The sequence below is a fragment of the Dendrobates tinctorius genome, unplaced genomic scaffold, assembly GCF_039654945.1.
Source record: "Dendrobates tinctorius isolate UK_male_01 unplaced genomic scaffold, ASM3965494v1 ptg000082l, whole genome shotgun sequence".
In the NCBI taxonomy this organism is placed as follows: Eukaryota; Metazoa; Chordata; class Amphibia; order Anura; family Dendrobatidae; genus Dendrobates; species Dendrobates tinctorius.
Genome location: NW_027361750.1, coordinates 2,460,104 through 2,486,894, shown reverse-complemented (window position 1 = coordinate 2,486,894; position 26,791 = coordinate 2,460,104). Strand labels below are relative to the sequence as shown.

Here is a 26,791-nt window from a genome sequence, read left to right as displayed (position 1 = left end):
TAGTTTTCAGCCACACACAACATTTTGCATTTAGAACAAAAACTTCTAATTTTGCCTCATCTGACCAGAGTATCTTCTCCCACAAGGTAGCTATGTCCCTTGTAAAGCTTTTTGAAAACTGAAAACAGAACTTGTTATGGCTTGCATTTAAAAGTGGCTTTCTTCTTGCCAGTATTTCAAAAAGGCCAGATGTGTAGAGTATACAACGAATAGTTGTCCTGTGGACAGATTCTCCCACTTGAGATGTGGATCTCTGCAGCTCCTTCAGAGTGATCATGGGGCTCTTGGCTACTTTTCTAATTAGTGCTCTCCCTGCTTGGGATGTCAGTTGTATATGCTGAGGTTAGGATGAAAGTTTAAGTGGACGGCTATGTTTTGGTAGCTTTATCTCTGACCTGTCTGGTGTGCTCCTTGGTTTTCATGATTCTCTTTGATCTCTCATGTTCTCAAACAAACCTCTGAGGCCTTCACAGAACAGATATAGTTGCGCTGAAAATAAGTTACACATAGGTGGACTCAGTTTACTAATTATGTGACTGAGGCAATAGGTCACTCAGGATTTTATTTATGAACATCAGGCTATAGGTGGCAGAATATGAAATCATGTCCCAATGTTCAGAATTATATTTTTAAAATATTTAGAAAACCATGTATCATATCCTTTAGATCTCACAAATACTTGCTACTTTGTGTTGGTATATCACATAAAATCCCATTTAAAAAAAAAATAATTTCAGTTGGTTGGACTAACATAAAAAATGTGGAAATGTTCATGGGGTATGAATCATTTTTTAATGCATGTATGTGTCTCACAAATTATTGTTATATTCTGAGGAAAGCCAGGTAGAAAATGGTTAAGTCTTAGCACTTCAGATCCTGATGAGGTGCACCTGGCTAGCTGCGCATATAACCAGGCTATGTTTTCACCTCAGTCTCTCAGCCTGCTGAGGGAGACAAGTCATATCTCTCTGAATGGACACTGCACAGGTCATGTGCTTCAAAACTGCAAGTGTCAATGGTTGCTATTGATAAGTTGTTTTGTGTGACTGGCCAGGGCCTAGGGACTTTGTTTATTGTCTTGTTTTTCCTGTGCTGTGCAACCAGTGAAATAAAATTGTCACAAATATCAGTATAACCACACATTTCCTGATTGTGTGCCACAAGCAGACTGCACCATACCTTTTTACCCTGGGAAAGGTAAACCGCACAATGGTTACGTCACAATATGCCGATAACCATATCTCATTCAGATAACCACTTGTCACCAACAATATTTAGAGCAATGTAATAAAAGTACAATAACTGCAGCGTCATGCTTTCTAATGATAATAAAATCTTGGCTGCCATTATCCTTACAATGTTACAATGGCCTCAGGTTACAATATTTTCAACACACAATGCTCTTCTATATACTAATGTAACCTGAAACCATATTCACTGTACAATTCCACAGATGCTGATAGTCACAGTGCAGTACATGATTGATTGAATCAGCATGGGCATTAAGACCACCCCTCCCACCACTACACAATAAATGGGTGTCAGACTATCATTGCTTTGGCAATCGTTCATCCGTCAGAAATGTCAGTCATCTCTCTCATACACAGGAGCACTCGCTCAAACAAGATATCTGTCGGCAGCTTATCTCCGGGGAACAATGCGATTGGTAGTTTGAAATCAGACATGTCCCATCAATATTTTTGCATCCAGTTGGCTGGTGCCACCAAACAAAAAAACAAAAAAATGTTGGCCGTACATGTCCTTATCGGCCGATGCGGCTGACATTAGATTCATGTGCATGGGTGGCTTTATACTGGAAAACCCCTTGATTCAGGGACAAGTACATTGAACATCATATGAGGGTAACTATTATATCTTTATGGTATATGATATATTCTTTATGGGAGCCTTATAAAACTTCTATCTTACAAATAGAAAGTAATTTATAACTTCTTGCAGTTGATTCTAACTTATTTGTGAAAGAACTTGATTTATCTCAAGCACTCTTTGAATACAAGTTGACAGCGGCCTACCACCAATGGCGGCACTTCACGTAGCCGTTATGGGACCCGTGAGTAAGTCCTGCTCTCACTCCGCCTGGCATTGCATGTGTAACTGTGCCGGCATCCTGGATGCTGATACAGTTGAAAACAATGATGAAAGAGGGAGCCGTCAGCTCCATCTTCAACATCTCATTGCAGCGGGTACAATGACATTACTTCATCACGCCTGCTGTGCCGAGCTTCAGAACAGAGTTACAGAGACTGGAGCAACTGGGGAATGAAGAGAGGTGAGTTATTTATTTCATTATTTTAAAGCAATGAGTACATTGTGGGTCCCATTATACTGTATGGAAGGCTATGTATGTCCCATTATACTATTGGAGAGCTCTGTGTTTGCGATTATACTATTGAGATTGCTGTATGGGGCAATATACTATATGGAGGGCTATGTGGGGCCATTATACTATATGACGGGCTATGTGGGGGCCATGATTCTGTTTGCAGGTGGGGGGGATTATCTGTTTGGAGGACTATGTGAGGGATCATACTGTGTACAAGAAATTATACAATGTGAAGGTTTGCGTTGGGTCCATCATGCTGTTTTGGGGCCATTATACTGTGTGGAGGGCTATGCGGGGGTCATTGCACTGTTTGGAGGCCTATTGGGGGCCATTATACAGTGTGGGGGGTTGTGTTGGACCATGAAACTGTGTGGAGATGTATGGGGGCCACTGTACTGTATGTAGATGCATTATACTGATTGGAAGGCTGTGTTGGGGAATCAAACTGTATTGAGGTCACCATACTGAGGCGGCTGGTACTGTTGTGTGATCACACTGTGTTCCGGGGGGCACTTTTGTTGGAATACTTTATGGGTGAAAGGAAAGGGGAATCTAGAGGCATAAGTAGAAGTAGAAGGAAAATTACAACAATGCAGCTGGGGGGGTGGGCAGACACACTCAGGAGCAGCTTACATTCTTTTGCTCTTTTACAAGACCTTTGTTGAGGTGGATCAACACAATTAATTTGTTTTGTTTTTTGTCTGTCATTTTTAACCCACTTCTTTCACATCTTTTTATTAAAAGAAAAACATAACTAAATTATTTTAGAAAAACTTAAAAAATTGAAACAGATTGTATGTTTTGCAAGCTATATGTACATTTGGCAAAATGACCTGGATAATGTAGCACAACATCACGGATCAGCAGCAAGAGGTCACATCTCTCCCAAAACACTTCATGTGTACTTCAAAACAAAATGTGTGGTTTATACAAATTGTCAGTTCCCTCAAAATGCAAAGTCTCTTGACCTGTGTGTCACACAGTGTTTTGAGGATGAATTCAGCTCTACTCCCCCCTGCAGATTCCTCAGACAATAGCCACATTTACAAATGAAAGGATGCTAATTGGAGCCATCAGAGTCCTCAGTTTGGACTAAGGGTCATTTGACCCTCCTTCAGGACTTCAGGGGGAGCTCGAAATTTCTGGGAATTCTAGTGTTTAAAATACGGATGCAAAATACTGACCAAATATTGTACTTGTGACCATGGTCCTACCTTTCCATTATTAACACAGGAGAAAAGATGCATGAAAACAGATCATAGATGGATCGCACATGGACATCACAAGGATATTATATGGACGTAAAAAACAGAAACACTGATTATAACATGGATGAAAATCCATAGTTTTCTGGATGAAGCTCGGAAGATATTTCATATGCTCCTCTCACCATGGCCTAAGACTGATGTTTGACCTATAACATAGCTTAGCTTTGAACCCTCGGTAAACCTAAATTTATTTTTTGAGGGTAATGGGCATAATTTTTTATTTCCGGATATATGAGAGGGAGGCATCTAATAATAGAGCAGGGCAGAGGTATGGAAATGACATTTGCCTCTGGGCTGCTTATTCTGCGGGTGCTGCGCTGCTCATGGTCGCACTCATGTTACAGTTCCTCCATACAACCCGATTATAATGTGCATTAAGAAAGTCAGGTTCACTTTGGCTTAGTAATGATTCATCACTTTTTAGATGTGCAAAACAATTTTTTTTGCTTTTTTGGCTACAGTAGTTGCTGTATGTGCTGACAGACACCAGGGAAGCGGCAAGTAATTCTACAACCCTAGGGCATCTTTGCTGGATATGCAATGCCAAGTATACAAGCAAAGCCTAATCTGTTGAGATCAAGTGACTCCTAGATATGAGCCTAGACATAAATATACTTATATACAGCATTATAAACTCACATACCTTAAATATAAGCTTTGGGTCATCCTCCATGGAGGTGCAGGAGTCAGAGTTTAGGATGACCCCATCATACGGCCCACTGTCCTTCTCTCCAGCGGGCTGGAACATTCTCCTGATGGACTTCTTCATATTTCATCTGTTATTTCCTTCTTCCTACAGGTAAAAATGCGACAGTCACCATAGATATTACAGCAGGCGTTCGCAGGGGTGAGATCTAGAGGTGTCTGTACAAGTGACACAAAGGATTCATATATATTCTCTGCTCTTTCATAAACTTGACCTTCAACATGTGAAGGAACCGAGATGGAAATATAAAGTTGCACTGATTTTATGTGTCCTACTGCTGTCTGTCAGAATCAGAAATGTTCAATGCATGCTGCTGTGTATAATGTAAGTAAATGGTAGTCTGCAGAACAGAAACTCCCTCGTCAAGTCCCGCCTAAGCATCAGAAGCCAACCTCAAGAGCGAGTCCTGACAGGCTATGTGTAGGATTTCTCCAGAGTTACCGCACTCAGTGGATATCAGGCACCTTTTATAGTATTCCTAGCGTCATGTGTGGTGTCATGGACAGACCATGAGGTGACATATTGCAATGACTAGATAATCTTATTTTTCACCATACTGTACTACTGGAGAAGGAGCTATGGGAACAAAAAAAAGAAATTCTGCTTTGTGCTGTGGTCTGGAAGGAGCCTTTGTAACTTTTCCCTTTAGACTTTGCTGGATTTGTTGATCTAACTGAGATATGATTGTACAATTTGTAATGTTTAGTTAGTGTTATAATATGCACGGGCGCCAAGGTTTTCTGCCTCTCTGACAACACTTACAGTAATTATAGACAACAGACAGCCTCTATACTGCAGTAATTTAGAACTGCATCTTATACAGCAGACAGCAGTACTGCATATTATATGTTATTTATTATGTGTTGCTTATAGAGCGCCATCATATTCCACAGAGCATTACAAACATCATCATTGTCCCCATTGGAGCTCACAATCTAGACTCATCAGTAAGTCTTTGGTGTGTGGGAGGAAACCGGAGAATCTGGAGGAAACCCATGCAAACACAGGGAGAACATACAAACTCTGCAGATATTTTTCTTCATGGGATTTTGAACCCAGACCCCAGGACTGCAAAGCAACCATGCTAACCACTGAGCCACCATGCTGCCCCAATATGTTGTAAGATTGATAGATAATAGTGTATTACTTTGTAGGAACATTCCTTTAGCTAAAAAATCTAAGTTTTGCAAGTTGACAGTTCTTCACGATTCCCTCACTTACACCCTCAGAGAGTCGGTCAGCAGAAGGTGACAGTATAAACTAAGCACATAGCTTGGCAAGGGATACAATATAAAATTCTCACCTTTAGACTGGGGTCACACTTGCGAATGCAATGTGAGAAAATCGCGTGAGCCAGAACCGGAGCGTTCAGCTGCATAGAAATACATGCGGCCACACACTCCGGTCCCGAGTGCCGGCGGCAGTGCCGGGTATTGAGCAGAGAGACTCGTGCAAGTTTCTGCATTGCACTCACAAGTGTGACCCTGGCCTTAGGCTGGAATCACACTAAACATATAAAAAATTAGTCTGACTCTCCCTGCCAAGAGTTGCATGAGTGTAATGCAAATGCCATGTGAGCACAATCCGATTTTTCACTCCTAGAATCCGATTTACATCCAAATGCAGTGCAATTGTGATCCAATTGCAATGCGATTTTAACATGAGCTTTTACAAACAGCAATTCTCTATGTCATTTAAACATTGTTTCCAAAGGTAATATTCTTCAAAACACACACATATATCTACTAGGAGCTGGTAGCTAGTAGATAGAGCAGTCACACAAGACTCAAGATCCAGACAAACCAATCTCAGCACAGCCTGGATTGACTACAGGAAAGCCTATGACTCAATGCCACACACATGGATCTGTGAATGTTTGGCTCTCTACAATGTCAACAGGAAAGAACCTTACTCAGAAACTCAATGGGGCTATGGAGAACAACAATGGAAGTCAATTCAAGAAAATTAGCACAAGTGACCAGCAAATGTGGCATATACCAAGGTGATGCACTATCCCCATTGCTGTTTTGCATAGGTTTGAACCCCCTCAGTCAGATAATTGCAGAGTCTGGCTATTGTGGTGTAGTAACCACTGTGTCTGCTAGGGGGCGCTGTGTGGATGTCCTAGGAGAGAGGATGAATGGGAGAATACTGAATGACCGTTGTGTATCTCAAGGTGGGTGGCCTTGAGATGGAGACTTATGTGTGTGTTGATCAGCAGTGATAATGCTGAGGTGCTGTTTCAACGTGTCCGGGAGAAGTTTCCAGGTAGCTGGTAAGTTGGGCGGAACTAGTTACCTACAAATCCACCCAGGGGTGTGGTTGAGAACGATATTGTAAAGTGTGTGAGAATGGTTCAAGGACCTGTGATGAGGTCATAGCCATGTGACCCGGTGGGTGTGGCTACGGACCATATAAGGTGGCCAGGGTAGGTCACATGAGGTGAATGCAGGGACCTGGTTGGTCCTTTTTTGGAAGGCCCCATCTGGGAGAGATGGGGGCTGTCTTCCTGACAGCAAGGAACGCTGTGTTGAATGGCTGCACGTGCCTGATGATTCCCTGGAGGGAATGGACGTCTGCAGCGTGATGAAGGAACTATGAGGAAACCCTGACGTGGGTGAGATAACTGAGGCTGAAGAGCCTGTGTATGCATAACCTGTGTGACCACAGGGATTACAGAGCTGAACTGTCATGGATGCTATGCTGATTAAGTGAACTTTATGTTATGGCTGTGGGTTTATGATGCTGAATAAACTGCATGGACTATGATTGTTTTGTGGAAAACCCACGCTGGATCTGGTTTTGTGGTGGCTGAGTATCCCCTACTTGAATAACAGCGCTACCTTACACTACGGATACAAGTTCAAGAGTGGAATCACCATCAGCCACCTCCTCTACATGGATGACATCACGCTGTATGCGAAAAACAAACGAGACATCAATTCATTGATCCAACTGACAAGGATCTACAGTGAAGACATTGACATGTCCTTCGGAATGGAGAAGTGGAGCCGGTTGGTAATAAAGAGGGGCAAGGTAATCAAGACTGATGGAGTGGAATTACCAGCAGGGCATATAGCAGATGTACAGACATGCTACAAGTACCTCAGTATCCCACAGGGATACGGTAACCATGATGAGGAGGCAAGGAAAGCAGCAACATCCAAATACCATCAAAGGGTAAGACAGGTCCTGAAGAGCCAGCTCATTGGGAAGAATAAAATCTGCACCATCAATACATATGTCCTGCCAGTTATCAGATAACCTGCTGGCATAGTGCGCTCACCCAAAGAAGAGATGGATGCTGCAGATGTAAAGACATGAAAGCTCCTCAGAATGCATGGAGGTCTCCACCCTTAGTCTAACACCCAAAGATTGTATACCAACAGAAAAGAGTGTGGTTGAGGCTTGATAAGCATCCAAGTCACCATCATGGATGAAACAAGGAGTATCCAGGAATACATCAGAAAAATGACACCAAAAGATGAGATGCTGAGAGAAAATCTAAGACAGCAACAACAACAGATCTGGAAGGAAGAACAGGAACATGAAGCACCATGGGAAGATAAGCCACTGCATGGGATGTACCATCGACAAATAATGGAGGTAGCAGACATGTAGAAATCCTACCAATGGCTGGAGAAAGCTGGACTCCGAGACAGCACAGAGGCAATAATCATAGCAGCACAAGAACAAGTACTAAGTACCAGATCCATAGAAACAGAAATCTACCACAGAAAACAAGACCGAAGGTGTATACTACGCAAAGATACCTCAGAAACAGTCCAACAAATAGTGGCAGATTGCGAAAAGCAAGCAGGAACAGCAAAAACCGAACGCCACAACCAAGTAGCGGGAATTGTATATAGGAACATCTGCACAGCATACGGGCTAAGTCCCCCTAAGTCCAGGTGGGAGACCCCAGAGAAAGTGGTGGAGAATGTAAGTGCTAAAATCCTGTGGGACTTCAAGATCCAGATGGATAAGCAGGTGTTGGCTAACCAACCAGACATTGTGATAGTAGACCAGGATCACAAGACAGCAATGATAATAGATGTGGCAGTGCCAAGTGACAGCAACATCAGAAAGAAGGAATATGAGAAGCTGGAGAAATACCAGGGACTCAAAGGAGAACCAGAGAAGATGTGGAAGGTGAAGGCAACAGTGATTCCAGTGGTTATAGGAACACTTGGAGCAGTGACCCCTAAGTTGAGAAAATGGCTACAACAGATTTCAGGAGCAACATCTGAACTCTCTGTCCAGAAAAGCGCAATGCTGGGAACAACTAAGATCCAGCACAGAACCCTCAAACTCCCAGGGATCTGGTAGAGGACACGAAAATGGAAAATTACAAAAGATACCACCCCCATTGGAGGGTGAGAAGGAATTTTTTTATTATTTATATAATAGATAGAATAAAAGAGAGCAATTCATGTGCCGCACGCAGTAAAGTCACAGTGACAGATTAGAACAGAATAGATAGTATAGATATGTACACATAGCATAGGCAGATTTATAGATGTCAGTGACACATACAAATACAGTATATGTGTATATAAATTACATAGATAGAAGAAAAACTGGCAATTCAGCAGCCATGTACAGTGAAATCACAGCAGGAGCCGACAGCATAGAAGAGATGGATTGCATACAGTAAATACACATAGAAAAGGTAGATATAAAGAAGTCAGTGACATATACATTTAGTGCAGACTGTGCAGTTTACTGTACATTTAATTAATAAAAGATTAGTGTTCTGAAAGAAATGGCGTGGGTTCCCGAGGAATTTTCTTAACCAGCAGAGGGAAAGCAGACGGCTGAGGACCGATGTTTATAGCCTGGGAAGGGGGTAAAAACAATGGAGTTTCCCCAGGCTGTGCAGACAGCTGCGGGCTGATATTAATAACCTAGGAAGGGGCCATGGATACTGGCCCCCCCAGGCTAAAAACATCAGCTCTCAGCCGCCCCAGGCGCGATCCGGCGCTTTTGACAGAAACTGGATCCGGCGAAATGCAATGCCGGATCCGGTTTCCCCCCCATTGACTTGCATTTGCGCCGGATCGCGCCGGATGGCCATGCGTTTCATCCGGTTTTCGCCGGATCCGGCAATGTGTCGCGATCCGGCGTCTGGAAAAAACGGCTACTGTAACGTTTTTTGTCTCCGGCGAAAAAGCCGGACACGCCGGATCCGGCGCGTCCGGCTTTTTCACACAATGAAAGCCTACGAGCGCCGCAATGCGCCGGATCCGGTTTTTTGGTCTGAGCATGCTCAGTAGCTCTGCCCACAGGAGATATATAAAAGCAAGACAATGGGACCCTCAGCCACACCCAACATGCCACCCAAGCCAAGAACCAGGAGCAGGAGAAGGCAGCAGACATCTGCAGCAGCAGCACCATCAGCACCACCCCAAATGGAGCAGCAAATGGAACATGCTGAGGAGGGGAGTCCAGCAGCAGATGAGAGACGGTAATTATCAAATCCCCCATTCCTCCAAACTAGGGCCATGGAATATCAAGATATTCATTGGCCCTTTGTTTCTCTTTATTCAACAGCCGCCAAAGAGATGCAGCAGCAGCAGCAGCAGAAATGGCATCACTGGCAGCAGCAACAGCAGCAGCAATACCCACAGCCATGGAGTCTGGCCATCAACAGGACAGCACATCTTCTTCTGGGAGCCCTCCCTCGCATCATCAGCGTTTGACGGTAAGTTTTTATTTCCAAAATCCATCATCTCTGTAATATATGTCTATTCATTGCCTTTTATTTCAAAACAGGAATCACAAGATGAAGAGGAGCTCCCAGAAGAAGAAGGAAGGGGTGGACAGACACCTGGAGTGGGCTCACAATTGGTAAGTTTTTTGCATCAAACGCAGAAACACAACATCACACTACACACAACACATAGAAAACAATGTTCTGCAGACCACACACAGCAAACAAATGCCTACATCCAAAGACATAACATTTTTTGTTTTCTTCTCTAGTCTTCCCAATCTGGTGCTCGGCCAAGAGGTCCTCGCAGTGCCTCCCAGGGTCGTCGGCGACAGCAACGCGGCGGTCACCAGCGTGTAAGTATAAATATTTTTGCTTTGTTTTTTTGCACTTTTTATTTCATTTCTTTTGTGGAGGCTAATTATGTTATTTTTGTCTTTTTCTTTAACAGCCTTCACAGCGTGCTCCCGACTCTGACGGTGAGGATGGAGGGATTGATGTGGACCACCTCATCGATCTCGTCAGAGAAAGGGAGCCGCTCTGGAATATGGCTGACCGCCGCCACGCTGACCTGATCGTTACCCGACGACTCTGGGAGGAAATCTGTTTGCTCCTTGTGGGCCGCTGGGAGGACCTCGATGTTCGGGCCCAGATTAAAGAGCGTAAGTATATACAGTACCGGTTGCTTGATGTAAACCAGTGTTTCCCGAACTCCAGTCCTCGTGGTCCCCACGGATCATGTGTTCAGGATTTCTATTTACTATGGAAATCCTGAAAACATGACCCCTGGGGACCATGAGGACTGGAGTTTGTGAAACACTGATGTTGTATACTAACCACTCCTTTCTCGTTTCAGGGAACAGAATTGTGAATCGGTGGCGGTCTGTGAGGGATCGTTTCAAGAAGGAGTTCAATAAAGAGATGCGGGCCCCGAGTGGATCTGGAGGACGCAGGAGCAAGTACAAGTACGCACAAGCCCTGTCGTTCCTCCGGGAAACAATGCTCACCAGAAGGTAAATATTACACACCACATGTGAAAAAAATGTTAGATGTAACTTTTTTTTTCAGCCAGGGCCATACCATGTCAGTATTTTAATTGTTTTTTTTTCTCTTTATTCCACAGCACGGTGAGCAGCACTCGGGAGCCTGCACGATTGGACCCTTCTGAGGCGATCCCTGAGGAGACCGGCACCGAGGGACACTTCGACCGCCCCGGTACATCTGCACCTTCCCAGCCTTCCCACACATTCGACCCATCTGTCCCATCCACCAGCACAGGAGCATCGTGGCCGCCTACATTACATGAAGCTGCTGGTGAGGAGATCGCTTTCCCTTTACCCCACCCTTCTGCCCCTGCCACCTCTAGTACACCTGCGGGTACTGGGCGGCAGCGGCAGAGGGGTCAGGAAAAGAGTTATGCGCCAGAGTTCTTGCATCTGAATGCATCTTTCCAGAACTGTCTCAAAGTCTTGTCAGAGCAAATCTCCGCAGGCTTTCAGCAGATCAACTCCAGCATTCTGGAGGTGAAGACACTTCTGCAAACCATGCATTCAGAAGCAAGATCTTCGCCAAACCACACCTTTTTCAGGTCTGTTGTGGAGCGCATGGCAACACTATCTCCTACCCAGCAGATGCATGTAATGCATTCGTGCCACGGTGCTCTACAGCAGGTTACCTCCCAACCTCTACCTCCCACCACTGTAGTTCCTCCACCTGCACCCCCTCCAGCCACTTTCCATCCTCCCCCTCCTATTACATCTGCACCCCCTCCAGCCACTTTCCATCCTCCCCCTCCTATTACATCTGCACCCCCTCCAGCCACTTTCCATCCTCCCCCTCCTATTACATACCAGCAACCTCACCAGTACCAGCAACCTCCCCAGTACCAGACATCTCCCCACTTCCAGCAACCTGCCCCGTACCAAACTCCTTCCCCGTACCAAACTCCTTCCCCGTACCAAACTCCTTCCCCATACAACTTTCCATCAACATCATCTGCTCCTACAGTCCCTGCCCAACCCTCCACTCCACCGCCCACCACCTCTTCTGCCTCCCACATGTCCACCCATTCTGTAGCTTTTTCCACACCTTCACCTCTAACTGTTCCTTCCCCACCACGATCCCAGTCCTCTCTCCACACACCCAGTGTCGAAGTGTCCCGCAGCCCCTCCAGCAGTATTTCCACCCCACAGTACACAGATTTGTAATGTGTGTTTTTTGTAATAAAAATGCCCATTGGGTTTAAAACCTTTATTAAAAAAGTTTTTTGCACTTTAAAAACATTTTACAAAAAGAAAAAAAATTTTAAATAAAAGTTAAATTATCGTTTCACAATGGTTGTCTGTCATTTCTTTCTGCGGCGAACTATGTTTAAAAAAAAGGTTAAATACAGGGTATTTCAAAGGTAAAAAGGTATTCAAAACCAGGTATATAACTGTGGGTAAATTTTAGCTTTTTGCCACAGTTGTGTTCCTGGTTGTGTTTGAAGCAAAGTATTTCACCTAAAAAGTTGTGTTTATTGTTGGTGATTTCCTACCAATGTACACAACTTTTGTTAAAAGGTGAAATACTTTGCATAAAACACAACCAGGTACACACCTGTGGCCTAAAGGTAAAAATAGTAAGACCATGACAAGATAGCCAACTTTGGTTGGCAAAGGTATATACTGTTGGTCCAGAAGGTACACAAGTTTGGTTAGGGCACAAATCTTTCACACTCTGTCATCCCAGTGTACTCTGCCTTGAGGTGACATAAAGTATAGTGGAAAATTGTCCCTGAAACCGTCACAGAACTTCTAGTGGTAATATTTCCAATGACAACATCCATCTTCGCCAGTAACTTGCTCTTCTCTCCAACCTGCACTTTCTTCTCTACAACCTGTCAAAGGAGGGCTGTAGGTACATGCTATATATAGTTTTCCAGTAGCCAATCCCGTTCGGAAGGCCACAAGGGTCAATTTTAAAAACCGGATCCGGCGTAATCCGTCGAAAAACGGATAGAAAAACGGATGAGACGGATCCGGTTTTGTCTGTCAAGAACAAGACGGATCCGGCAGAAAACCGGATCCGGCACATCAGGTTTTACAAAACATTTGCCGGATCCGGCATTCCGGTACGACGCCGGATCGCGCCTGACGCCGAAAACCTGATGTGTGAAAGTAGCCTAAGATATTCTAATTCTGGCACTTAGGCTAACTCTTGTTACTGACATCTGTATATCTACCTATTCTATGTGTACTTACTGTGTGTAATCCACCTATTCTATCCAGTTTGCTCCTGCTGCTCCAAGAAGGGTTACCGTGACGTGGTAGAGTGGCTTCATATACATTTATTGCAAAAACGTATCAACTAAATACCCTGCTCTTGTTATCATTTTTTACTAGCACTGGCTGTCTACTGTTATATATTTTTTACAGCAGAGTATTTTTGCACGTTTGCCCTACTGACCTGTTCATTCTTGTGCATCTCTTATGTGTTTTTAATCCACTAATTTCTTGCTTATGCAAGCTATGGGAGATTCCCGCCTCTCTCTTGTGGGACATGCACAAGAGCCATTTTGCCCAGCGTGCCCATACCGTGCAGCGCTTTTCTGAATCCTGCTCATGTAGGTATTGTTCACATGATCAGGTTTTAAATACATTAGATTGGACTGCTCCGAGAAGGGTTACCTTGACATCGTGGAGTGGCTTCGTATACATTTTTTTGCAAAAAATACATCAACTAAATACCCTTTTCTTGTTATCATTTTTTACTAGCACTGGCTGTCTACTGTTATATATTTTTACAGCAGAGTATTTTTGCACATTTGTCATACTGTGTTTTTTCTTTGTGGTTCAGTCTTCAGGTGGTGTGAACAGTTTCCTACTGACCTGTTCATTCTTGTGCATGTTTCATGTGTTTTTAATGGACTGATATTAATAGCCTAGGAAGGGGCCATGGATACTGTCCCCCCAGGCTAAAAACATCAGCTCTCAGCCGCCCCAACAAAGGCGCAGCTCTAAGATATTCTAATTCTGCCACTTAGGCTAACTCTTGTTACTGACATCTGTATATCTACCTATTCTATGTGTACTTACTGTATGTAATCCATCTATTCCATCCTGTTTGCTCCTGCTGTAATTTTACACTACGTGGCTGCTGAATTGACAGCTTTTTCTCTATCTATCTATGAAATATATATACATATATATGTATGTGTGTGTCACTGACATCTATATATCTATGTATTCTATGTGTATATCTATTCTATCTATTCTATTATAACCTGTCACTCTGTGATTTTACTGTATATGGCAGATGAATTGCCGGCTTCTCAAAGGAAATCGGTGCATAAAAATCGGACAGCACTCGCATGGTCTGAGTGCTATGCGATTTCTTTTTCTCACACCTAAAGGCTTGCATTGGCGAGTCTCAGCCGAGTATTGGTCACAATCGCAGCATGCTGCGATTTTACACACCGAATATGGCTGAGAAAATAAATGCTGATGTGAGCTGCCCCATAGATAAACACTGGGCCAAGTGCTATGCGATGTTTTGTCACATAGCACTCGGCCGTATTTTATGGTAGTGTGACTCCAGCCTTAGTGTTTTAATTGTTGCCTCTGTTCTATAGAATTTGAAGTTTAATCAAATATGCTAATTAGGGTGCATGGTTTCACCTTTCCCAGCCTTCCTCAATGGTGGTTGACATCACTTACTTGCCTGGACTGAGCAATGTCCACAGTCAAGTCAGTGCTGTCAATTTCCTAAAAGGAAATATAACCCCTACTAATTTAATCATCCCACAAACACTAATTAAATGCAATACCAAGGTACAAGAAATATGCAAGGACAGAAGTAGATATGGATACAAAATTGGCAACAATCTTTATTAAATAATTTTCAAATTAACAAACATAAATTAGATTGGTGTGTGAGCGAATAAGGGAAAACTACCCCATTGATGAGACAATGCAGAGTGACATCTAAGCAAAATGTGAATGCATCTTAATTCTTGTCACAGAATAACTAGATATGGGGTAATGATTGTTCCAAAGGTGTAAGTGACATATATACCCATAAGGTGCAATCAAAGATGAGCACGCATTTGATCCAAATATAAGAAAAAATAAAGAAGTATAGATTAAGGTGCCAGCAATATTATTGTCCCATGCGTTGAATTACATAAGGTGCAAATAGCACATACACTGTGTTCCAAATTATTATGCAAATGATGTTTTTCTCTGATTTTCCTAAATAGTCGGTACAAATGACAGTCAGTCTAATAAAAGTCATCACTAGTGTTGAGCATTCCGATACCGCAAGTATCGGGTATCGGCCGATATTAGCGGTATCGGAATTCCGATACTGACTTCCGATACTTTTGTCATATCGGATACCGGAATCGGAAGTTCCCATCATGCTATGAGCCTGCTTGCTTTGATTAAGCCAATGGGAATCCTCCGAAGTGTGGGCACATCCTGTTAGGCATGTAGGCATGTTAACTATTGGCATGGCTGTGATTGGCTGCCGAAATGATGTCATGATGCACTATAAAAGCCACCGCAGACGCCATTTCTGGTTCACTCTGCTGTGAATTCAGTTAGGGACAGGCTGCTGTAGAAGACTGTGAGGGACAGTTAGAAATAGCGATTCCACCAAACATCTAGTGCTTTACCCAGGCTACATAAACCACCACTGTAGCCTTCTTTGCCCTAGCAGCAGTGTTCACAGCTGTCTGCAAGGGCTGTGTGAGTGCAGCTCACGCTGTGGAGTGGGTCCTGCAGCCACGTCAGGCTGTAGGCCACCCAGTGTGATCACTGCTGCCTCATACATCTTTTAATTTTTGAGCTGCATTTTTTACATAATTTCAATCTAGTGTGCTTCCATCCGTATCCATATACGTTGGTTGCAAACACTAGTAGTAGACAGCGGAGCCTTTCTGCAGCCTTTCAGTGCTAGTGTCCACTTTGCTGCACTGTTCACGGCTGTCTGAGAGGTCTCTGACTGTGTGTGAGTGCAGCTCACGCTGAGTAGTGTGTCCTGCAGCTACGTCTGGTTGTAGGACGCTCAGTGTGCGTCAGTGCCTCACACATATTTGTATTTGAGTGCAGCTCATTTTTTCTTCTATTAGTGTGCATCCATCCGTCTCCATCTACGGTGGTTGCAAACACTATATAGGAGTACACAGCGGAGACTTTCTGCAGCCTGTCAGTGCCAGAGCCCACTTAGCTGCACTGTTCACGGCTGTCTGAGAGGTCTCTGACTGTGTGTGAGTGCAGCTCACGCTGAGTAGAGTGTCCTGCAGCTACGTCTGGTTGTAGGACGCTCAACGTGCGTCACTGCCTCACACATATTTGTCTTTGAGTGCTGCTCATTTTTTCTTCTCCTATTAGTGTGCATCCATCCATATCCATCAACATTGGTTGGTTGCAAACACTATATAGGAGTAGATAGAGGAGCCTTTTTTTCTGGCTTGTGCCCTGCCGGCGCAGCCAGATTAGTATTACCCAATTTTTTTGGAGCCTCATCTTTTGCATTGTAGGTTACCTGCCTGCATTGTAATAGCTCCAAAAAGTTGGTGATACTATCAGTTTCAATTCTTTGTTCACATACTTTGAGTTTGTTTCCAACAAAGAAACCACAAAAAAAGTTCACCAAACACTACATTTGGAACTTGTGTAGGCCACATCAGCTCCTATTAAAGTGTAGTCCACACACACTTCATAAAATTAGTGTTTCTTGTACCTGTAACCAGCTGTTCAGGAATAAGCACACTAAGGCCCCTCTTTGTACTTTTCTGCCTATCTTAAGCAGTCTGGCAAGATGAAGAAGGCAGGGAGTAAGGCGCGTGGGCGTGGGCGTGGAGTTTCAGCAGGGAGAGGACGTGGGGATTCTGCAGGGAGAGGACGTGGGGATTCTGCAGGTAGAGGACGTGGGGATTCTGGGCCTGCTGCGGGCACCAGTGGATCAGCATCCCCCAGTTTTAGCAGGCAACAGTCCTTTATGCGCAGCTTTGTAGGACCTCAACGTACCCCACTGCTGCGGGAGGAACAAATTGAAGCCGTTGTCGGATGGATGGCAGCTAATGCATCGACTTCAATTACTTCCGCATCCTCTCAGGACCAGAGCACCGAAGAGCAACCATCTGTCTCTTCACCACCTGCCAAAGTGCCCAGGCAGTCAGAGAGACATGGACAGGAGCCATCACAGTCTCTACTTCTGTTCTCGGAATCTGTTGGCTTGGAAAGAGGGGGCCAGCCAAGCAGCATTCCTGAATGTGAAGAAGAGGGAGTATGCAGTGATGCGCAACTTCTTTGTCCCTCTGAATCTGAAGAGGCGAGTGGGCCAGTGCCTATGGTCAGCACACCTCAGTACGCATCAGATGATGACGAGACTCAGTTGCCACTTTCTGGTGCGTACGGTGCTGGCGAGACAACCCCGGAGAAGCAGCTGTTTGAAGAGGGGAGGGAAGATGATGAGGTCCTTGACCCATCATGGCGTGAGGAACAGGAAGGTGGTGGGAGCAGCTCAGAGGAAGAGATTCCCCTACCAGCCAAAACAGGAGGCAGAGGGAGGGGGAAGACTTGGTTGCCTGTACCCTCCACTTTGGCACCCGTTAGGAGCATTCCTCATTCCAAAGGCAAAACGGGCGCTCCCAAGACTTGCAGTGCGTGGTCCTTTTTTGACACAGTTGCAGATGACATTTGCTTTGTCAAATGCAAGCTGTGTCATCAGAAAGTCAAAAGAGGGAGAAATGTCAGCAACCTCAATACCACAAATATGTGGAAACATGTGCGCACCAAGCACGAGTTGGAGTTGCAGAGACACCCTGAAGACGTAGGCCAACGTACAGCACCACCTACCACCTCTTCAGTTCATGTTGGGGCCTCTTCCTCCAGCTCACACACTGCTGGTTCGGCTTCCTCACAGGATCGCCAAGGAAGAACCTCTGCCACTGTTGTCCGGAGACCCTGTCAGATTCCACCCATAGCAGCACGTTCCCATCCATCACAGCCATCGGTAGCACAGGCATGGGATAAAAGGCGCCCTTACTCGGTAAACCATCCCCGAGCACAGTCTCTGAATGCTGGCATTGCCAAACTTCTGGCAGTTGAAATGCTGTCATTCAGGCTGGTGGACACTGACACCTTCCGGGACTTAATGGCATTGGCAGTCCCCCAATACAACGTGCCCAGCCACTTTTATTTCAGCAGGCGAGCCGTCCCTGCCCTGCAGAAACATGTTGAGGGCAAAATAAAACATGCGCTACTAAACGCCGTTAGTAGCAAGGTCCACCTGACCACCGATGCGTGGACCAGTAACCATGGACAGGGACGATACCTTTCCCTCACTGCCCACTGGGTCAATGTTGTGGAGTCGGGTACAGATCTGGAGAGTGGCGCTGTACGTGCTCTTCCAACGCCACGGATTGCAGGACTCCAGTCTGTACACATAGACTCCTCCTCCTACTCAAGTTCCTCAGAAACAGCAGAGCAGGAGCCTGTTACGACTGATATGAGCACAGCCATGGCCAAACATCAACAGGCTGTACTCAAATTAATTTCTTTGGGGAATCGAAGCCACACAGCGCAGGAGCTCTGGAATGCTATCAAGCAGGAGAGCGATGTGTGGTTTGGGCCAGCGAATCTCCAGCCGGGCTTGGTAGTGTGTGACAATGGCCGAAATCTGGTGGCAGCTCTTGGCCTAGGCAACCTCACACACATCCCATGTCTGGCACGTGCTTAACTTGGTCGTGCAGAGCTTTCTGAGGGACTATCCGGATCTTGATACACTGTTGCACAAGGTCCGCATAGAGTGCGCTCACTTGCGGCGTTCTAGCACGGCAAGATCGCGCCTCGCTGCTCTGCAGCGACGATTTGGCCTTCCGGAACATCGCATCATATGTGACCTACCCACCCGGTGGAATTCAATGTTACATATGTTGGAGCGGTTGTGTGAGCAGCAGGCAGCAGTCATGGAGTACCAGCTGCATCAGGCGCAAACAAGTCGCACTGTGCGCCGTTCACACTTCAGCACCATTGAGTGGGCCTCTATGAAGGACATCTGCCTCGTTTTGCGTGCCTTCGATGAATCCACGCGGATGGCAAATGCAGATGATGCACTAGTCAGCATGACTGTCCCCCTTATCTGCCTGCTTCAACAAACACTGAAAGCACTAAGGGATGAGGTTTCGGAAGAGGTGGAGGATGAGGAGTCCCAAATGCCATCTGCTTCTGGACAGTCTGCGCTACGTGTTTCCTCACAAAGGCCTAGGCAGGGGACACTTTGTGAGGAGGATGAGGAGGAGTCGATGGAGGAGGAAGACATCTCTCCAGAGGAGGGAGGTACACAAACCTCTACTCAGTATGTACAGCGAGGGTGGGGTGATGCAGAGCAGGCCGAGGTCACACCTCAAACAGGGGACAGCGGTTCTTTGGCAGTTGGGAGTCTGCAGCACATGGTTGATTTCATGCTGCAGTGCCTGAGAAACGACCGCCGCATCGCCCACATTCTCGTCTCGGCTGATTATTGGGTGTACACCCTCCTAGATCCTCGCTACCGGGACAGCGTACAAAGGCTCATACCAACGTTGAACCGGGAGCGTAAACTGCGGGAGTACGAAGAGTCCCTGGTGCAGTCCATAATGTTTTCCATTCCACCCGACAGCATTGTTGCTAGTGCTTTACAAAGCAGCTCTCTGCGTCGAGGCAGTGGAGGAAACTCTGCACAAAGAGGGAGCAGAGGCAGCGCCGCAGCACAAGGCAAGACCACTATGGCCCAAATGTGGCAAAGTTTTGTGTGTCCACCACAATTGTCTACACCATCAGCGACGCCTCGAGTCAGCAGGAGGCAACGCTTCCGTCAGATGGTGTCAGACTACATGTCTTGCCTTGCCGCTGTACTCCCAGATGGCTCTTCCCCCTTCAAGTTTTGGGTTTCTAAGCTGGATACATGGCCAGAGCTTAGCCAGTATGCATTGGAGGTGCTGGCTTGCCCTGCTGCCAGTGTATTATCGGAACGCGTCTTTAGTGCCGCAGGTGGTGTACTAACAGACCGTCGCACGCGACTATCTTCCGATAATGTTGACCGGCTGACTTTTCTGAAAATGAACAAGGCCTGGATCTCCAAAGACTTTGCCATTCCTCTTACAGACTAAATTAGTGGTTGGCAACTGTATCCAGGTCTGCTGGTGTGTTCATTTTTCTACCACCTGAACTATAATCCCTGTGCTTCAACACAGCCAGTTGTCGCTCAGATGTGTCGTCTGCACAGAGAAACACACTAGCTCCTGTGTTAGTGGGGTTCAGTAACGCCAGCTGATCCCCTGCTGTGTGGACGGCAAAGTCACCAGCTCCATCAACATTCAAACCACTACTGATTTTTAACCGTGCCCAACTTAGGTCTCTGGCTCCACTGTCTCTACTATTTCCCCTGGCCTCCAACCCCGCCATCTACATCTCTGAAGTGGCGTCAGCACAATCTACACTTGTTCCTGTGTTCCTGTGGCTCAGTCCCATCAGTTTATCCCCTGATGTGTGTCCGGCAAGGTCTCCTGCTCTGTCCACATTCCCATAACCAGTAGTGGGAATGAGGACAGAGCTGGCGAACTTACCGGACAAACATCAGGGGATCAACTGACGGGACTGAGCACCAGTAACACAGGAACAAGTGTAGATTGTGCTGACGCCACTTCAGAGATGTAGCTGGCGGGGTTGGAGGCCAGGGTAAATAGTAGAGACAGTGGAGCCAGAGGCCTAAGTGGAGCATGGTTAGAATCAGTAGTAGTCAACAACCTCCATAAAAACCGCTGCCCATTGGCCTCTGCATGCAGCATGCGTAATCCTGGGCTCCAACAGCATCAGTTGGTGTTCAGAAGTGTCGTCTCCACAGAGCCAAACACATTCGTTCAAGTGTTAGTGGGGTTCAGCACTGCCAGCTGTTCCCCTGCTGTGGAGATGGCAAGTCTCCTGCTGCCTACACCTGCCAAAATCCAGTAGGCCCCAGCCTGCTCCTCGCCTAATCCTGGGCTCCAACAGCGTCAGTTGGTGTTCAGAAGTGTCGTCTCCACAGAGCCAAACACATTTGTTCAAGTGTTAGTGGGTTTCAGCACTGCCAGCTGTTCCCCTGCTGTGGAGATGGCAAGTCTCCTGCTGCCTTCACCTGCCAAAAGCAACAGGCCCCAGCCTGCTCCTCGCCTAATCCTGGGCTCCAACAGCGTCAGTTGGTGTTCAGAAGTGTCGTCTCCACAGAGCCAAACACATTCGTTCAAGTGTTAGTGGGGTTCAGCACTGCCAGCTGTTCCCCTGCTGTGGAGATGGCAAGTCTCCTGCTGCCTACACCTGCCAAAATCCAGTAGGCCCCAGCCTGCTCCTCGCCTAATCCTGGGCTCCAACAGCGTCAGTTGGTGTTCAGAAGTGTCGTCTCCACAGAGCCAAACACATTTGTTCAAGTGTTAGTGGGTTTCAGCACTGCCAGCTGTTCCCCTGCTGTGGAGATGGCAAGTCTCCTGCTGCCTTCACCAGCCAAAATCCAGTAGGCCCCAGCCTGCTCCACGCCTGATCCTGGGCTCCAACAGCGTCAGTTGGAGAGTGTCATCTCCACAGAGCCAAACACATTCGTTCAAGTGTTAGTGGGGTTCAGCACTGCCAGCTGATCCCCTGCTGTGTGGATGGCAAAGTCTCCTGCTGCCTACACAGTCCTACTACTACTGATTTTTAACCGTGCTCCACTTAGGCCTGTGGCTTCACTGATTTTCGTATTTCCCCTGTCCTCCAACCCCGCCAGTTACAGCTCCGAAGTGGCGTCTGCACAATCCACACTTGTTCCTGTGTTCCAGGTGTTCAGTCCGGTCAGTTAATCCCCTGATGTGTGTCCGGCAATGTCGCCTGCTCTGTCCACATTCCCATAATGGGAATGTGGACAGAGCAGGCGACATTGCCGGACACACATCAGGGGATTAACTGACCGGACTGAACACCTGGAACACAGGAACAAGTGTGGATTGTGCAGACGCCACTTCGGAGCTGTAACTGGCGGGGTTGGAGGACAGGGGAAATACGAAAATCAGTGAAGCCACAGGCCTAAGTGGAGCTTGGTTAAAATTAGTAGAAGTCTACAACCGATCTTAAAATTTCTTCAATGCAGCCTCAGCCTGCTCCGTGCTTGTCCCTGGGCTTCAACACAGCCAGTTGTAGCTCGGAAGTGCCGTCCACACGGAAAGAGACACTTGCTGCCGTGTCTCAGTGGGGTTCAGTAACGCCAGATGTTCCCCTGCTGTGTGGATGGCAGTCTCTCCTGCTGTCTCCGCATTCCAAAGACAGTGAGCCTCAGCCTACACCCAGATTTTGCCTGGGCTTCAACACAGCCAGTTATAGCTCGGAAGTGCCGTCCACACGGAAAGAGACACTTGCTGCCATGTCTCAGTGGGGTTCGGTAACGTCAGCTGTTCCCCTACTGTGTGGATGGCAGTCTCTCCTGCTGTCTCCGCATTCCAAAGACAGTAGGCCTCTGCCTACACCCTCCTATTTCCTGGGCTTCAACACAGCCAGTTGTAGCTCGGAAGTGCCGTCCACACGGAAAGAGACACTTGCTGCCGTGTCTCAGTGGGGTTCAGTAACGCCAGCTGTTCCCCTGCTGTGTGGATGGCAGTCTCTCTCTCCTGCTGTCTCCGCATTCCAAAGACAGTAGGCCTCAGCCTACACCCAGATTTTGCCTGGGCTTCAACACAGCCAGTTGTAGCTCGGAAGTGCCGTCCACATTGAAAGAGACACTTGCTGCCGTGTCTCAGTGGGGTTCAGTAATGTCAGCTGTTCCCCTGCTGTGTGGATGGCAGTCTCTCCTGCTGTCTCCGCATTCCAAAGACAGTAGGCCTCTGCCTACACCCTCCTATTTCCTGGGCTTCAACACAGCCAGTTGTAGCTCGGAAGTGCCGTCCACACGGAAAGAGACACTTGCTCCCGTGTTTCAGTGGGGTTCAGTAACGCCAGCTGTTCCCCTGCTGTGTGGATGGCAGTCTCTCTCTCCTGCTGTCTCCGCATTCCAAAGACAGTAGGCCTCAGCCTACACCCAGATTTTGCCTGGGCTTCAACACAGCAAGTTGTAGCTCGGAAGTGCCGTCCACACGGAAAGAGACACTTGCTGCCGTGTCTCAGTGGGGTTCAGTAACGTCAGCTGTTCCCCTTCTGTGTGGATGGCAGTCTCTCCTGCTGTCTCCGCATTCCAAAGACAGTAGGCCTCTGCCTACACCCTCCTATTTCCTGGGCTTCAACACAGCCAGTTGTAGCTCGGAAGTGCCATCCACACGGAAAGAGACACTTGCTGCCGTGTCTCAGTGGGGTTCAGTAACGCCAGATGTTCCCCTGCTGTGTGGATGGCAGTCTCTCCTGCTGTCTCCGCATTCCAAAGACAGTAGGCCTCTGCCTACACCCTCCTATTTCCTGGGCTTCAACACAGCCAGTTGTAGCTCGGAAGTGCCGTCCACACGGAAAGAGACACTTGCTGCCGTGTCGCAGTGGGGTTCAGTAACGCCAGCTGTTCCCCTGCTGTGTGGATGGCAGTCTCTCCTGCTGTCTCCGCATTCCAAAGACAGTAGGCCTCTGCCTACACCCTCCTATTTCCTGGGCTTCAACACAGCCAGTTGTAGCTCGGAAATGCCGTCCACACGGAAAGAGACACTTGCTCCCGTGTCTCAGTGGGGTTCAGTAACGCTAGCTGATCCCCTGCTGTGTGGATGGCAGTCTCTCCTGCTGTCTCCGCATTCCAAAGACAGTAGGGCTCTGCCTACACCCTCCTATTTCCTGGGCTTCAACACAGCCAGCTGTAGCTCGGAAGTGCCGTCCACATGGAAAGATACACTTGCTCCCGTGTCTCAGTGGGGTTCAGTAACGCTAGCTGATCCCCTGCTGTGTGGATGGCAGTCTCTCCTGCTGTCTCCGCATTCCAAAGACAGTAGGGCTCTGCCTACACCCTCCTATTTCCTGGGCTTCAACACAGCCAGTTGTAGCTCGGAAGTGCCATCCACACGGAAAGAGACACTTGCTCCCGTGTCTCAGTGGGGTTCAGTAACGCCAGCTGTTCCCCTGCTGTGTGGATGGCAGTCTCTCCTGCTGTCTTCGCATTCCAAAGACAGTAGGCCTCTGCCTACACCCTCCTATTTCCTGGGCTTCAACACAGCCAGTTATAGCTCGGAAGTGCCGTCCACACGGAAAGAGACACTTGCTCCCGTGTCTCAGTGGGGTTCAGTAACGCCAGCTGTTCCCCTGCTGTGTGGATGGCAGTCTCTCCTGCTGTCTCCGCATTCCAAAGACAGTAGGCCTCTGCCTACACCCTCCTATTTCCTGGGCTTCAACACAGCCAGTTGTAGCTCGGAAGTGCCATCCACACGGAAAGAGACACTTGCTCCCGTGTCTCAGTGGGGTTCAGTAACGCTAGCTGATCCCCTGCTGTGTGGATGGCAGTCTCTCCTGCTGTCTCCGCATTCCAAAGACAGTAGGGCTCTGCCTACACCCTCCTATTTCCTGGGCTTCAACACAGCCAGTTGTAGCTCGGAAGTGCCGTCCACACGGAAAGAGACACTTGCTCCCGTGTCTCAGTGGGGTTCAGTAACGCCAGCTGTTCCCCTGCTGTGTGGATGGCAGTCTCTCCTGCTGTCTCCACATTCCAAAGACAGTAGGCCTCTGCCTACACCCTCCTATTTCCTGGGCTTCAACACAGCCAGTTGTAGCTCGGAAGTGCCGTCCACACGGAAAGAGACACTTGCTCCCGTGTCTCAGTGGGGTTCAGTAACGCTAGCTGATCCCCTGCTGTGTGGATGGCAAAGTCTCCTGCTGCCTACACAGTCCTACTACTACTGATTTTTAACCGTGCTCCAATTAGGCCTGTGGGTCCACTGTCTCTCGTATTTCCCCTGTCCTCCAACCCTGCCAGTTACAGCTCCGAAGTGGCGTCTGCACAATCCACACTTGTTCCTGTGTTCCAGGTGTTCAGTCCGGTCAGTTAATCCCCTGATGTGTGTCCGGCAATGTCGCCTGCTCTGTCCACATTGCCATAACTAGTTATGGCAATGTGGACAGAGCAGGCGACATTGCCGGACACACATCAGGGGATTAACTGACCGGACTGAACACCTGGAACACAGGAACAAGTGTGGATTGTGCAGACGCCACTTCGGAGTTGTAACTGGCGGGGTTGGAGGACAGGGGAAATACGAAAATCAGTGAAGCCACAGGCCTAAGTGGAGCTTGGTTAAAATTAGTAGAAGTCTACAACCGATCTTAAAATTTCTTCAATGCAGCCTCAGCCTGCTCCGTGCTTGTCCCTGGGCTTCAACACAGCCAGTTGTTGCTCGGAAGTGCCGTCTTCACAGAGTAAAACACTAGCTCATGTGTTTGTGGGGTTCAGTAGCGTCAGCTGTTCCCCTGCTGTTTTGATGGCAATCTGTCCTGCTGCCTCCCAATTGACAGCACATCAGGCCTCAGCCTGCTAAGTGCTTGTCCCTGGGCTCCAACATCGCCAGTTGCTGCTCATAACTGACTTTGGCACGGGTACTCCCTCCTGCCCAGCTTGGTTCCAGCCCTGCCTGCTGTTTCCGGGAAGTTTCAATGTCAGTTTGCCACCCCAAGTTGCCATGTCGTGTTGCGGTTGGGTTAGCCGAGGCTAGGGTGCCAGCAGTTTAGGTGCTTCCTATGTGGACTGCGGGTTCTGGTAAGAAAGGCTTGTTCCGTAGTGCCAGTAGGACAAGCACCCCCTGTAGGACTGTGTGATTCGGTAACTGCAGCCAGCTTGCGGCATGCCAACTTTGCTTTTCAGGGGTAACTTCAGCTGCCCCTCCGGGTTCCAGCACTGTCAGCTGGTTCTCGGCAGAGCCTTTGGCCTAGGTGCCTCCATCTCGGTATCCGAGTTCCGGCAATGTCTGCTGGTCCTTGGTAGTGCTTTGTAGCACAGGTACCTCCTGCTTAGTAACCGAGTTCCAGCACCGTCAGCTGGTCCTCGGTTGTGCCATTGGCTCTTATTCCTTCTGCTGGACCTCCGGGTGCCAGCACTGTCAGCTGGTCCTCGCTATTTCCATTTGCTCTTGCAGCTTATGCTACCCATCCGGGTTCCAGCACCGTCAGCTGGTTCTCGGCAGAGCCTTTGGCCTAGGTGCCTCCATCTCGGTATCCGAGTTCCGGCAACGTCTGCTGGTCCTTGGTAGTGCTTTGTAGCACAGGTACCTCCTGCTTAGTAACCGGGTTCCAGCACCGTCAGCTGGTCCTCGGTTGTGCCATTGGCTCTTATTCCTTCTGCTGCCCCTCCGGGTGCCAGCACTGTCAGCTGGTCCTCGCTATTTCCATTTGCTCTTGCAGCTTATGCTACCCATCCGGGTTCCAGCACCATCAGCTGGTTCTCGGCAAAGCCTTTGTCCTAGGTGCCTCCATCTCGGTATCCGAGTTCCGGCAATGTCTGCTGGTCCTTGGTAGTGCTTTGTTGCACAGGTATCTCCTGCTTAGTAACCGGGTTCCAGCACTGTCAGCTGGTCCTCGGTAGTGCCATTGGCTCTTGTTCCTTCTGCTGCCCCTCCGGGTGCCAGTACCGTCAGCTGGTTCAAGAGGACAAAGAACAGGAAGACAACCACCAAGATGCAGAACAACAAGAAAGAGAAGACAAAGAAGCATAAAAAAACAAAGCAGAAGAACATTAAGCATAAGACTAATACTCTGAGCAAATGATATTATCTTATTTATAAGCAGAAGAAGACTAAGCAGTGTATGGGAGTGAGTCCGTTCCTCCTCGTGGTGCCC

General features: G+C 47.5%; 1 protein-coding gene across 3 annotated transcripts in view; it reads right to left on the bottom strand.

Annotated features, from left to right (window-relative positions):
* TRPA1 (transient receptor potential cation channel subfamily A member 1) overlaps positions 1 to 26,791 on the bottom strand; it is a 255,109-nt gene that overhangs the window by 171,914 nt on the left and 56,404 nt on the right. For 2 of the 3 annotated variants that reach the window (XM_073583843.1, XM_073583845.1), the window contains exon 1: positions 4,256 to 4,738. In XM_073583843.1, coding sequence (XP_073439944.1) covers positions 4,256 to 4,381 — 126 coding nt within the window. In that variant the 5' untranslated portion in view covers positions 4,382 to 4,738. Of the gene's footprint in view, positions 1 to 4,255; positions 4,739 to 26,791 lie in introns of those variants that run through there. The other variant, XM_073583844.1, reaches the window with a different exon arrangement.